The sequence below is a fragment of the Falco biarmicus genome, chromosome 2, assembly GCF_023638135.1.
Source record: "Falco biarmicus isolate bFalBia1 chromosome 2, bFalBia1.pri, whole genome shotgun sequence".
Classification (NCBI taxonomy): Eukaryota; Metazoa; Chordata; class Aves; order Falconiformes; family Falconidae; genus Falco; species Falco biarmicus.
The window spans coordinates 26,247,704-26,263,066 of NC_079289.1; the positions used below are offsets into that span (position 1 = coordinate 26,247,704).

At 37.8% G+C, this 15,363-nt stretch overlaps 1 protein-coding gene across 3 annotated transcripts in view; it reads left to right on the plus strand.

Moving 5' to 3' along the window:
* NBEA (neurobeachin) overlaps nucleotides 1-15,363 on the plus strand; it is a 510,074-nt gene that overhangs the window by 131,160 nt on the left and 363,551 nt on the right. For all 3 annotated transcript variants that reach the window (XM_056329059.1, XM_056329057.1, XM_056329058.1), the window contains exons 9-10: nucleotides 4,896-5,093; nucleotides 5,528-5,661. In XM_056329059.1, the coding sequence (XP_056185034.1) occupies nucleotides 4,896-5,093; nucleotides 5,528-5,661 (332 nt within the window). The remainder of the gene's footprint in view (nucleotides 1-4,895; nucleotides 5,094-5,527; nucleotides 5,662-15,363) is intronic.

Genomic DNA, 15,363 nt, shown 5'->3' on the forward strand with positions numbered 1-15,363 from the left:
GGATGTTTCAATAAAGCCCTGTCCTTATAGCACTGTCACATCTGTGCCACTCCTCTTAGGCATTTCAAAATGAGTTGTCAGATTATTCCATATGTTGCTGCATCTGAGTTTGCTCTTGATCACTGCTACAGTATAAATCTTTTTGTCATGTACAAAGGATGGAGTAAAAATGCATTTGTGCATGCACATACTGACACACACAAAATACTCTGGAAAATTCAAATTTGCTGAAGTCAATTACATCGTGCAAGATGGTATTTTGTGTATGATTGCTGAACCTACAGTAGCAAAAAGGGGTGAATGGGAAATAAAAAAGCACCACTCTTGCTGCTAAAGGAGAGGGGAGAGCTGCTAGTGTTTGAGTAGTGGTCTTGATCAAGCACAGTTGCTTTTACTGGGGAGGACAGTGCTGGAGTAATTCTCATCCCTCTCTGTTCCCTCTCCTATTCCTGTAGGAGCAAAACCTACCCTTTATACCTTCTTTATGGATCCTGTATATATTTTTAACCATGTGTAGAATATGCTAAATCTAAGGCTCTTCTTTGCTGTCTTTATGTCATCATACTGCTTGTACCAGATCTCAAAGTTCCATTCCTTCAGTGACCAGTAACTAACCATTTGCAGTTTGACCTCATACCATAGAATCATTTAGGTGATCATAAGATCTTTGAGATCATCAGGTCCGACCATTAACCCAGGACTGCCAAGTCCATTTCTAAACCATGTCCCTAAACACTGTGTTACACATTTTTAAAACACCTCCAGGGGTGGTGATTCCACCACCTCCCTGGGCAGCCTGTTCCAATGCTCTACCACCCTTTCAGTGAAGAAATTTTTCCTAACATCCAATCTAAACTTCCTCTGGTGCAACTTGAGGCTGTTTCCTCTTGTCCTGTCGCTTGTTATGTGGGAGAAGAGACTGAACCCCACCTGCCTACAGCCCCCCTTCAGGCAGCTGTAGAGAGGGATAATGTCTCCCCTCAGCCTCCTCCTCTCCAGGCTGAACACCCCCAGCTCCCTCAGCTGCTCCTCATCAGACTTGTGCTCCAGCCCCTTCCCCAGCCCCGTTGCCCTTCTCTGGACACGCTCCAGCCCCTCGACGTCCCTCCTGCAGCGAGGGGCCCAACACGGAACACAGGATTCAAGGCGCGGCCTCACCAGTGCTGAGTACAGAGGGACCCGTTACTTCCCTTGTCCTGCTGGCCATGCTGTTTTGGATGTAAGCCAGGATGCTACTGGCCGCCTTGGCCACCTGGGCACACTGCTGGCTCATGTTCAGTGTCTGTCAACCAGCACCCCCAGGACCTTTTCCATCAGGCAGCTTCCCAGCCACTCTGCCCCAAGCCTGTAGCCTTGTGTGGGGCTGTTGTCATCCAAATGCAGGACTCAGCACTTCTTCTGGAACTTCATACAATTGGTCTTGGCCCATGAGTCCAGCCTGCCCAGACCCCTCTGCAGAGCCTTCATGCACTCAAGCAGATCAACACTCCTACCCAACTTGGTGTCATCTGCAAACTGACTGAGGGTGCACTCGATCCCTTTGTCCTGATCATAATGAAGATATTTTAAGCAGGACTGCCCACAGTACTGAGCCCAGGGGAAGACCACTTTGTGACTGGTCACCAGCTGAATGTTAACTCCATTCACCACCACTCTCTGGGCTCGGCTGTCAATGCTTGACAGCCTCTGCTGTCCCTCTGTGGTTGTATTTTCTCAGGTTCCCAGTACAGTATTTGCATACTGCATTTCTTTTATCTTTCTATAAAACCATATTAGCAATAAAAGAGTATCATATATCAGAATTTGTGGCCTCTCTTTCCATTCTGTGATAATAATCTGTTGGGTAGGAGATTAGCATTTCCAATTTATGATTACTGTTGTTAGGCTTTAATGGCAGAATGTCCCTTTAATTCTTGTTTTTCTCCAAAAAATGTGAGTCAGTATTGTATAATTTATTTGTGCCTGACTTTTAAATAGTTCTGTCTGATAAATTCTTGAGGCATAGTAAACACTGAAAACAAGGAGGTAGATTAATGACAAAATTTGTTTGTAAAACTGGATTTATTTTAACTTAAGCAGTTTTGAAAGTTGTGAAATTTCACGGTAATTAAATGATACAGATTTTGTGTTGAAATACTTTGACGTATTTAAAATGGCAAAGTTATGAAAAACTCCATCAAGGTAAAACGTTCTGAGCTTTGGAATCTGACAAAGCTTATAGGCATGAAAAAATTTCCAGATAAGAAGTGTTTTCATGTGGTGAAACATCAAAATATAGTACATGCATAATGCAGATATCTTTGGAAATCAATGACATCACTAAATTATTTCTGTCTCGGCAGAAAGTGCACAGAGATTTATCTGTATAGTTAAAAACGCCCTCTGGGGAGAAGTGCATCATCACCTTCATCAGGACAAATCTGTAATCTGTAGCAGTAATTTCCTGATAAGTGAGATGTAGTCAGCCATATCAACAGAGAGCCAGCTCTGGAGCTCTAAGCATAGTTAGTACTCATTCTTTCGGTTTTTCTACTTCAGTAAGTAGTGTGGCACGATAGGAACACATTTCTAGATTAAAACATTTGGTGCTGAAGGCTGAATAGTGTATATATTGCAGTTTTTCATTCAGATTGGTTGTAGTCTAATCCTTTGGGCTGAGTGACTACCAACAGTTGGGGGACATCTGAGTTTCAGCCAAAAGGAAGTCTCTGGTTCTGAACACCTTTGCAGTATGAACAGAGCAGTGAGGATCACTGGGAGCTTCGCTACAAAATGGACTCCTAACCCAAATGCAGATCACAGAATCACAGAATGGTTGAGATTGTTGGAATGGATCTCTGGAAGTCATCTGGCCCAAACGCCTTCTCAGGCAGGGCCACCTGGAGCTAGTTGCCCAGGACTGTTTGGACAGATTTTGAATATCTCTAAAGATGGAGACTCTACCACCTTGTTGGACAACCTCACAGTGGAAAACTTTATCCTGATATTCAGAGGGAATTTCCTGTGTTTCAGTTGTGCCCATTGCCTCTGGTCCTGTCACTGGGCACTGCTAAGAGGAAGGTGACTTCTTTGAATCTTCCTTCAGATATTTATACACATTGATGAGATCTTCCCCGAGGCTTCTTTTCTGCAAGCTGAACAGTCCCTCTCTCAGCCTTTCCTCATAGGAGAGATGCTTCAGTCACTTCATGATTTTAGTGGCCCTTCAATGGTATCTCTCCAGTAAGTCCACAGCTCTCTTGTACTGGGGAGCCCAGAACTCCAGGTGTGGCCTCACCAGTGCCAAGCAGAGGAGAAAGATCACCTCCCTCCATCTGCTAGCAACACTCCTCGTAATGCAGCTAAATATTTTCCTTCTTTGCCAAATGTAGCTTAAATCACTTTCTATTAGCTTACTTTTGCCCTTCCTACTTGCATTCTCTGCTATGGTACCTGAATCTCCTATATTTTCAGCATGGCATTGCTGCCTCCCTTCTGCTTAGTCACCAAGCATGGGACAGGGCTGACTGACAGTTCCACTCCAAGGGGTTCTCCAGCAGCTGCAGTCAGGTGCCCAGTCTGTTCAGCCTACATCAATCTTATGACCCACATACAAATGGATGCTTGTCACAAGACCCTATATTGCCGTGTGTCAGTCACTTGAGCAGATGTACTTTCCCATTGTGTAGCTGTAAGCAAGAGAATTTTGTCAGGGCTTCCAGCAGCCTTGAGAGCTCTGCTAAAGCTGGATGGGTTTTATGGGTTTATATAATCAGTAGGAACCTGTATTTTGTTCGGAAAGAGCAGCTGATAGCCTATAAATTGCCTTTTTTAATTCTTCTAACCTGTTTAACCAACCCCCTAGTGATAGTACTTTCAATGTTTTTATGATATAGGTTTTCTTACAGTGCGTAGGGGAAGGAGGGAGAGATTTGGTAGGACCAAAGGGATAAAGAGAATTGTGATGGCTATATGCAGTGAAAACAAGCAAAATTATTCATGATAAACCTCAGAGATGAATTATTTTAAACTGTGAAAAGATTTTAGAAACACATTACATATATATTGCTTTAATTAAATGGTGGTCATTTCTAATAACTTTGCTTTACTTGTGTCACTACAGTACTGTGTGTTACTGCTAGTTGTCTTTTTGACACTGTCAAATGGTTGTTACATGCAAAAGTAGTTATGTGACAAGTAAATCTGACAATGCTTTGCAGAAGGGCAGAAATCTATCTTCTTGTGCTTCATTGATTTGTCAGTGTTGCCAGAAAATATAGTTTTAGATCAGATATGAATCATAGTAGGTTTAAGAAAACAGAAATTTTCAGTCTTCCTTTGTAAAAGCTTTGAGTTTGAGAACATTAGTCTGAAATATGGCACTTATAATTTTATTTGGATTTTTTTGTGTAAGTAACTTGTTTATATATACTTCTGACTGTTAATAAAGTGTTTTAATGAATGGTTTTAATGCTGTTTAGAAATAACTGTTCCTTTAATCAAAATGGTATAGGATTCAAAGTTCTGAGTGAGTTTATATAAACTAAAATACAAGGCATTTAATTTGTTCTTTATTTTTAATGCATTGAATGCTCAATTTTTTATTTTAACATATTTATAGGTGTTTAATGTGACACATTTCTTCCAGATAGTTACTGCCGAACTTGTTAACACTGATGCTGAAAGGAGAGAGCAATAATACTACATAAACCACCAAATATTATATTGACATGTTGATGTGGAGTAAACAAAAATATTGTCTAATTGTTCAGTAGCATTAAACTACTGGAAAATTAAAACAAAGTTCAGCAGTTTTTATATTACCTCTCAAATCCAATGTATTTTCTGCACATTTTGAGGCAAGAATTTTGTCTGAAATATTTACTTTGTAAAGTTTATGTTTTCTTTTTTTTCAGAGCACATTCAAGTTTAAATCTGAGAGTGACATTCATCTGGCTGAGCACCATAAACAAGTACTATACGATGGAAAACTTGCAAGTAGCATTGCTTTTACATATAATGCGAAGGCTACTGATGCTCAGCTATGCCTTGAATCCTCACCAAAGGAAAATCCTTCAATTTTTGTACACTCCCCCCATGCTCTTATGCTTCAGGTTTGTGCTGCTAAATCGATGTTCTGTGATTACTATTAGCACAGCATCATTGGGATCATAAGAGGATTTGTGTGGTAGTGTACCGAGACCTTGTTATTTTGTATTATTTTAGCTCTTAATATACCTGTCATTTGAACTGTTCTTTCTTTGCTCACTTTCTAGAGCAAAAAATGATCATTTCTTTGTTAAGAAATATATACTTTATACTATAAGGCACAGTTTGCCATGATGCTGAAGTTTTTCTGTTTAATGTTTTCCTTTAAGTATAGTGATTATGATTGAAACATAAGTAATGAAACTAAGCTAAAACAAATCTGATTTAGTTTGCACTTAAAATTATCTGTTAAAGTGTTCCCAAGTTATGTTTGTAACTTTCCTTTAAAACTGATATTGACTGAGGTTTTCCCTTTTGTTTATTTATTTTATTAATTTAGGATGTGAAAGCTATTGTAACCCACTCCATTCACAGCGCAATTCATTCCATTGGAGGGATTCAAGTTCTTTTTCCTCTCTTTGCCCAGTTAGACAATCGACAGCTGCATGACAGTCAGGTGGAAACAACAGTTTGGTAAGCTTCTTTCAAGCAAAAAACTAAATTAAGCTAAGAATATTTTTGGTTTTGTTGTGAGAATGTTTGATTTGTTTTCTCTGTGAATGCTGTGACTTACATTTTACCCTTGTTTCTTTGAAAACAGTAGTATTTTGTAAAAAGTAGTTTACTGTAGAGGTGTGTAAATTATATTAATCTGATGAGATTCCAGATGGAACTGGCATCAAATTTATTTGATTAAATAATGAATTCAAATCACTGTAGAGTCTTTAAGGACAGTTTCATGAGTTCTTGCAACCTCTAAAAGAAACCAGAGTGCTTTTACTTGACAGTGCAATGTCATTTACCTTCCCAAAGTCTGTGTCATTTGAGTTCATATTTAATAACACTCAAAATTAATGAAAGGTATCTCCTTCCATATTAATACACAGTCAGAAAGTCATAGAGCTATGGTCAGTTTTTTTGTGGCCATGTTATAAATGCAACAGTGACTGGAGGTGCACCAAGAGAGTTTTAAACAGGGACACATGAAGTCTCTGCTCTGATACTATGGAAGTAACCCCTAGGTTGAAAAGCTTGCACAGAAGTTGGATGAATGCTTCACATGTAGCCTGCAAAGGATGGCTTAGGAGTCTGTCAGTACCCGCAGTGACACGTTCAAAGCTAGCTCAATTGTAGTTATTTTTGCAAAGATCCCTTGCCACCTGCTTGTCAGGGCAGGCTCCTATTCTAGTGGCAACACAAGAAGTCTAAACTTGTCAGGACAAAGTGTGTGGTCTAAACCTTTGGAGGTATCAAAACTGAAAAGATAATGCTTGAAGGACTGGTATGGTGTTTCTCTATAGAGTGGTATGTAACGAAAGTCTGCTAGAAAACTGTTCAGGGCACCAGATGCTGACTCCTGTATTTGAATAAATTCATAAAATAGATGCATAATTCAGAGTACATGGCTTATTTTGCTGCTTAGAATACTCTGCTATTAATTATTCTGGATATTTGCCATTGCATTAGATAGTTCAGTAATAAATCAGTTAACTGCAAAATAATTAATACTAAAATTGCTTACGATTTTGAAAAATTAAACTGAAAGTGATACATTGGTATAATTTTTCATGAAAGATCACTTGTCCCAATCTAATTTAAGAAATTAATCAATTTGGTGACATTTTGTCAGTTATCTGTTTTCCCCTTTGTTAAATCTACATAGCTAAGATGGTTTCTGGTTTTTATTTGTTTCTGTATTGTGAAAAGTTAATGTATTTCATGAGAATGTTTGAGTACAATGTTAGAAGTAATACCACAGTCTTAAAAATAACAAATTCTACATCCAAGAGTATAGTGGTGTAAATTATTTCATTTGATGTCAAAGACAGAAAAGCTGGTTGTGTTTTGGCTCATGTGGGTTATTTACTTTTTTGTAGTCTGTTTTCCAGTATGCACATTGCATTGAAGTATTGTTAAGTAAGGGAATTAGAAAAAACGAAAGCTTGGTTTGAAATAAATTTGGAAAACAAATTCCCTGTATGTTTTTATTTACTGACACAGCAGTAGGAAAAAATGCTTTATTCCAATTTATGGAAGATTATGTGTGTTTGTGCCCATATATAAGAATAAAATATATGTTACATTAATTAATATGCTGAGTCTGTAATAAAAGTTAAAGCAGTAACTAGGTCTGTTTAAAAATGGAGAGCTAATGTAAGTTGAATAAGTTCAGATAAAGACTTAATTCTTTGCAAGTGTGTGATCTTTCCAGTGAGTGAGAACATTTGTAAAGTTCAATTTTAAATGTATAGAACAATTCTGGATTTAGTTGAACCGTAGGTAGGAAAAAAAAATTGTTCTTGAATGAATCAATACGTTTCTTCTGTAATCAGATTATATTCTAAGAAGAGATCTGTAATTCATTATGCTATATGCTTGTACAAATACATAATACAACAAGATATGATCCTAACTCAAGAACATATTTGAAAGACTTGTAAGCAAATGGCTGCTTGACAAGATGTAATTTAAATGTTGAATTACCATAGGTTTAAGTGTATGTGCATTATGTTGTTATATTGATTTTATTAGGTTGTATATATTAAAAAAAAGTTTAAGTGAACAAGGAAGTAGGCAAGTAAAGGAATATAAGATCTCTGGGGTCAAGGAAAGAAGATAATGGGGAAAGGGGCCAAACATCAAAAACAGGGCTACATTTAAGATTAATTTGTTGCATGGAATAAGGGAAGAAGTGTACTTACTGTGTTCTTTCCTTCTCTCCCTTTGTTTTTTAGACTATTCTCTCTTTATTTGGTCCTCTCCAAAATGTGATTGTTGAACTGTACCTGATACTTTATGCCCTTTCTACCTATGAAAATATATCTACAACAGCAGCAGAGAGATGCACCACTTATTTCTGAAAAATAGCTGGCATTTAGTCATTACAATCTATGTATTTTTATAAGCAGATAATCTTTATGCCACTTTGCAAAAAAACCCCCAAAGGTCCAGATGATGTTTGATGATAGTAGACCGTTTACGTTTGTAAAGGCTTACTATGGCTGTAGAATTAATTTCTTTCTGGTGACCAGCTTGGGGGACTCAGAAATTGTCCCTTGAATAGCTGTACTGCAATTTATCTTAATGTGTTCCTGGGAGGTGGGAAATACAAACAGCTTGATACTGCAGGGTAAATGCCCTAGGTTTCCAGAGTACTCTTCTGAACCTTCTCACCACCTTCTGTCTTGCACACAACAAAATCTGTTTAAGAAGTTTGAGGTTCTCAGTTATCTGTTTAATTAGGTTTTTTAACATTAGGAGTTTGTTAACAGGACTATGAGGAAACACATTTTTTAATTGTTTTAATCCACTCACAATTTCAATCTATTCTAAATTAATAGATTAATTTAAAAATTTAATTATAAAGCAGGGCAATGTGAATATAGCAACATTATGATTTAATGGCGTTCTTTGTAAATGTGCTTTATTCCTGTAATACATATATCCCTGTGTGCCTTATCTACATTTTCCATGAGACCACGTATTGAAATGCCCTACAATTCTGCTTTTGAAGCGCTATATAAATTCTTGTGCTCTCATACACAGGAATTGAAAGAATGGAAACTGCATTTATGTCTTAATTATGTTTTCTTGGATTAAGTGATGCACCTGCTATTCAGGAGAGTGGTCCCTCAACCTGAATACCAAGGTTGCTATTTTTCATCCTCCTTTTCAGTAGTCTGGTTAGAATAGAAAATGTAGCAGTTTAGATTAATAAGGTGTTTATATAATAAAAATAAATGTAGAGTGCTTGTGGTGGGTTGACCATGGCTGGACACCAGGTGCCTACCAAAAGCCACTCAATTACTCCCCTCCTCAACTGGACAGGGGAGAGAAAATGCATTGAAAGGCTCACGGGTCAAGATAAGGACAGGGAGAGATCATTCACCAGTTACTGTCATGGACAAAACAGACTCAACTTGGGGAAATTAGTTAATTAATTACCAATTAAGTCAGAGTAGAATGATGAGACAATAAAAACCAAATCTTAAAAACGCCTTCCTCCCACCCCTCCCTCCTTCCTAGGCTTAACTTGACTCCTGATTTTACCTCCTTCCCTCCAGTGGCGCAGGGGATGGGGAATGGGGTTGTGCTCAGTTCATCACACGCTGCCTCTGCTGCTCCTTCCTCCTCAGGGGAGGCTCCTCAACTCTGCCCCTGCCCCAGCATGGGGTCCTTCCCACAGGAGACAGTCCTCTATGAACCTCAACGTGGATCCTTCCCATGGGCTGCAGTCCTCACACCCTGCCCCAGCCGGGTCCCCCACGGGTGCCGTCCTTCAGGCACAGCCGGCTCCAGCCTGGGTCCCCCCGGTGTCCCCAGCCCCGCCAGCAAACCTGCCCCAGCCCGGGCTCCTCTCCCCGCGGGGCCACAGGCCCTGCCAGGAGCTGCTCCAGCGTGGGCTGCCCACGGGTCACAGCCTCCCGCGGACACCCACCTGCTCCGGCGTGGGGCCTCCAGGGGCTGCCGGTGGGGATCTGCTCCTCCGTGGGCCTCCCCGGGCTGAGGGGGACAGCCTGCCTCAGCGTGGGCTTCACCGCGGGCTGGGGGGAGCCTCTGCTCCGGGCCAGGAGCCCCTTGCCCCTCCTGTGCTGCCATGGCAGCCGCAGGGATATTGCGCTCACATATTCTCATTCTTCTCTCCAGCCGCAATTGCTGTTGCCCAGGTTTCCCCCCCCCCTACTTCTTCAACATGTTACCCCAGAGGCACTGCCATCATCACTGGTGGGCTTGGCCTTGGCCAGCGGCGGGTCCCTCTGGGAGCCGGCTGGCACTGGCTCCATGGGCCGTGGAGGAAGTTTCTGGCAGCTTCTCACAGAAGCCACCCCTGTAGCCCCGCCCCCCCCCCCCTACCAAAACCTGCCACGCAAACCCAGCACAACGCTTTTTTCTGTTATGATGCTGTTGTTACCTTTGATTATACTATACGGGTGACATGATAGGAAGGACTTGCTTTGTTCCCTTGTGGTCTCTCATGTGTGGTTTTGAGCTCACTTGGGTGTGCTGAGCACTGACACACAGACCAATTCTCACACATGTTGGGTGCACAGACTTTGGCACTGGCTCAGTTCCATCACAGAACAAATAAGAAATGTTGGTTCAGATGAGATTGTTGTTTTGGATTGTACCATACTGGGAAAACATTTGAAAGTAGAAGGAGCTTAAATAGATGAAGTAATTCCAATAATTCCTTTATATACTTATTCTAGAAGTTGCTAACTGGATTTTCTAGTTCACATGCACTATGCAATAAAAATTAAAAATACTTTTACTGTTTATCATACTAAATAAATGTAGTGCCTAGGCCCATCTTAACTTTCTTGGAGGTGATACATACACCCACCTAAAATTTATAGCAAGGTAAACATAGGCATCTTTTCAGTCAGTTTTATTACTGACATTATGTTCACTTTTTTTCTATAGGTAGCCCCTGTTACAGAGTATATTGCCCACCTATTGTAAGTCAGTGAAATAGAAGAATTGGTGAGGCAGGCAATGATAATATTTCAACTCCTGTTCTTCATCTTTTCCTGTAGATGTTTTGTGTTTTGCTCTCATCAATTAATATTTGTACTCATTTTTTCCAGTATTCTTTATATTCAGATGATGACTTTTTGCTTCCTGTCTGTAGATAGTGGTGTTGCTGGATCTACTTTTTGAGAGATGAATAGTTTGATAGGAAAAAGTGTTTTTCTATCAGTTTCCAGAGATACAAAATAACACTGCTTGTTAGGAAATACAGTTTGATGTCTTGATTTTTTAATTAGTTTAATATGAAAAATCCATGAGTTTTCAGTAGTTCTTAATAATGTCATTAATTTCATTGAATTTATCTTCAAGATCATGGTAGCAAATAAGGTTAATGCCAAGTAGTATTCCACCTATGTAACCTGTCATCTCCTACTGTCTTTCAAGAATTTTCTTGTTTGCCACAGCTGGCCCAGGTATTTACAGCCAATATGCCTTCATGAAAATCCCTTTTTGTATTCCCAACCAGTATTATATGTGCAGTCAAAATTATTTCTGAAATCCATGCTTATCCTTTGCACTTTGATTTTCTTCCTGAAGGAATGAAGTAAGGAAGTGGAGATCATCTTGCATCTCTTGTGTATCAAAATATATTGTTAATACATTGCTAATGCTTCTTGCTGAGGATTTCTAAGTCCATGCTATGAAACATTTAGTAAATACTCTGATGAAGTAACAAATTACTTCATGAATCAGCCATACTCATTTAAAACTGTTCGCTAACAATGAGATGTAATGGGCAGCCAACAGATTAAGAGGAATAATAATAATAATAATAATAATGATGATAATAATAATGTATTTCAATACAGCCATTATTGTGTTTTGAATTAAAGTTAAGAGCAAATACCTTATATTTTTTTTTTTGTTTAAAAACAAAGCATTAGTTGTTGGTGTATGATTTTCCTTAATACCACTTTATCTGTTTATGCTAAGATTAGTTTTCAAAAGTTATCATATTAACCGCCTGTGGTGGAGTTAATCATATGTTCCTTTTATCTTATTTTGGGAGAAGCTGGAAATACAAATACAATTAGTTTCTAAAGGTTCCTTCCAAACCTAATCAAACAGAACAAATACTGTGTCATTCTTTTTTAACATACCCTCTTAAGGTTAAATCATCAGTTGTTAATGAACATACTTAAATCTTTATAGCTACATGCCTACTTTAATTAAAGGGGCTTTTTTGTAAAGCATAATTAAGATAACTTTTAATACACAGTCCAAGATGAAACTTAAAGTAATTAAGGTAGTCTTTTTAGAGAAAATTATCACGGGAAAGAGTAGACTACAGAAATTGATCTATGTAGTGATTTAAAAATAAAATAAATAAAACAACACCAAAAATCACCCAAGACAGATTTTATTTTTATCCTAATGGTGCAAATTCCTGACTTATTTATTTCTCCAAAGCCTTTGTCATCTGATTTTATTTGAATACATGACTGATGTTCCTAATAGAGTGCTTCATTTGTAAGTGAAGTCATAAAAAACAATTTTGCAATAATGTTTTATCTAAATTGTCCTGTATTTTAGCTCCACAAAACAGTAATAATTGTTTCTTAGTGGGAGGTACCAGTCAATTTAGAATGTGACAATGGCGGCTCTTTCTTGTTCAGTAATTGTCATAGCATAAGGACTTCTTATCCTTGGGATTTCCACTGTCAGCTTCTTTTACGTGTAATATGAAAAGGTTATTTAAAATGACTGTAGATATAAATAAGAGTGAAAATGAACTACTTATTTATGTGTGTAATTATTAATGAAGAAGGAAGTGTCATACTTTGAAATTTTGAAGATTGATATCTACAGAAGCCGTTGTTTTTGTGAATATCTGTAGTATATTTTTTATTTAAGGCGTAGCATTGCATGACTGTTGACTGAAGATTGTGATGCTAAAATATTATGATGTTGAAACATAATGATGAACTATTGAAACATAATAGTTACTTATATTATACCTATATATTTAGATGAATGAAAGCTAGGTGGTATTTGTCACTTCATAGTGCATATTGTAAGAATAACTGTCTGAATTTTAGAGGCAGGGACTTCACAAATATAATGAATATGTGTAGATATGAAAATATCCTGAAGAACATCTTCCAGTCAGACAGTGTATGCTGTGAACACCAATTCTGTGCTCCTGTTTTATTTGTAAAAAAAAAAAAAAAAATACTAAGTTTTAGAAGTCTTCACAAGGCACATGTGTGTTTGAGGGGAAAATCAAGCAGTGCTGTAAAAATGTAGTTAATCTTCAGGTTTTTACGTAACAGTATTCCAGAGACTTATCATCTCTACAATACACTAATTATAGAATAAGCAGTATCATAACCATTGGAAATACAGCATCTTCATGTCTTGGTCTGCAAACTTTTTTTTCATGCTTCTTAGTAGTGGAAAACTGCGGGAATTTTTTTTCCCTGAAATTAATTATATTTTTAGTAGAAATCATAATTCTGTATGATTTAGTGTTCGTTGACATATATACTTTCATTCTGTATCTGTTTCTTTGCTGCACTGCAGACAAACTGATCTGTTCTAGGCAGAGTGTGGTGTAGAGGAGATGTAGGAATGGGCTGAAGTATCCTTTATATTTGCCTTTGTATCTAGGGGAGTTGAAAATAGGCAAGAATGGAGAGAAATTTTGTATGGCAGTGCACAGAATTTTGCAAGTTTAATGTGAGCCCTGCAGCAATCCGATGCATTTTAGTTACTGGTAAGTTTGTTAAATTCTGTTTGAAAAATTGTTCGTCTTAGAAGATAGTCTTCTAATCAATATCATTTCCCCTGTGTCAACAGTAACCTTTTTAAAAGCACAATTTTGGCAACATGGTTCTGCTGATAAAAATAAATATATATATATATATATACTTAAAATGTTCAAGTTTAATTTATTTTTAGCTGCCAAGATGACTACATAAAATTACTATCCTTAGAAATATGTTAAAAGTTCTGGATACAATTCTCTAAATTAGGCAGTCCGTTCTCCAATAAACTACATTCTTTGAATGCGGTATTGAGGATAATAGGTTCATTATGTCAGTATGGATTTTTACAGATATATATATACACACACACACACACATCTTAAATGTTTGCTTAAGGTCAGCCTGAACATGTGGGGAGAGAGAAGTTTTGAAAAGGTTGGGAAAGCTTAGCTGAGAGTTATTAAATGTTGGGTCTACTCAGGCAGACTGAATGCTTTCTAGCATAAAGTGTATAAGGCAGAGAACATAACAAGCGAAAACAGTGTTTTGTGCAACAGCTGTTATTTAATGGATTTTCATTCCCTCCTTCCTTCTCAAAAAAAAGAAGTTTCACCTGAAACAAGTGCAAGCAGGATTTCTGGAAAAAAATCAGACTAAGCACATAACCTGTTTTCTGCCTGTCTCTAACAGTCATCTTCAGATAGTAACAGCTTCAGTACTGTATGTGCAGTGAGAATTTAAAAATACTTCCATTTTGATTTTACAGTTATTCTATCAGTTAAAATATTACAGATGTTTTCATCAATTCATTTCCTGCATAATGGTGTGGACAAAGTGCTAGTTACATTTAATTATGGTGCTAAATTGTATCTGAATACTGTGGTCCTTTACAGCGTTTGCTTCAAACTCCGTTGTGCCTCTATGTGAATGCCAGGTGGTTCTCCTTAACTGCTGCTTTTCCTGCTACTTGGTATTTTTTATGTGCTTGAAGGTGTAAAGTGTAATGATGCATTCACATGTGTTATCCCAAGATTTGAATTATTATATACTACACTCAACTCCATTATTTATGGTGGCAATCATAAACAATACAGAAGGATTAGAAGCTAGAGTTACTACTTGCAGATCTGACCTGACTCCGCAGAGCTGGCTTGTGGTGTCTACATGTCTGGTTCAGTAGATGTGAAAAGCTATTTTGGACTTAGGAAGAGGCATAGCTCATCCACAAAGGTATTGGCTGAATTAATGTGCTTTCCTGGAACTAGAAACATAGGCATCACTTTGCAGTGACAGCTAAGGTAGCTCTGTGCAGTGCTAACACGGGCAGGCAGAATTAATTATTTCAGCCACACCCCACATCAAGATGGTTAATAGCTAAAAATTGGTAATTGGGGTCTACCTGTATCTGAATTAATAAACTTTGTTGATTCAGTGTTTCTTGCATAGAACCAGCTTGTATGTATTTGTGTCTGTGGCATGGTTAAATATTAACTGGCCACTGATTATTTTGGAGTTGACTGGTGTGTTTTATGTGTACTTGGAAAGAAGGAAAGAGAGAAAAGTCTTTATTGTTAGGGTGTCAGTGTGTCTTATAACTTGTATTTGGAGTCCTATAAGAATTTCTAACAAATTCAGAGAGATTGTATTAACATGAGGAAAGAGTAACTCCAGCCCATCAGCTTACATCTAAGTTCAAAGGATGGAGAAATAAACTGCAATACAAAGAAAAGGACTTTTGATAAATCAATTATAGAAATGGAAGTAGAACCTTCTAAACTTAAGTCTGGTGCTGTGTTCATGGTACAACAATATTTTAAATCCACTTTAAGAATCTTTTTTTTTTTACTTTTCAATAAAATATTAATAGTATTTATTATTGTAATCTAGATCCTACTCCTGCAAAGATGTATGCTCTTTCTAAACTTTATGGTTGTCC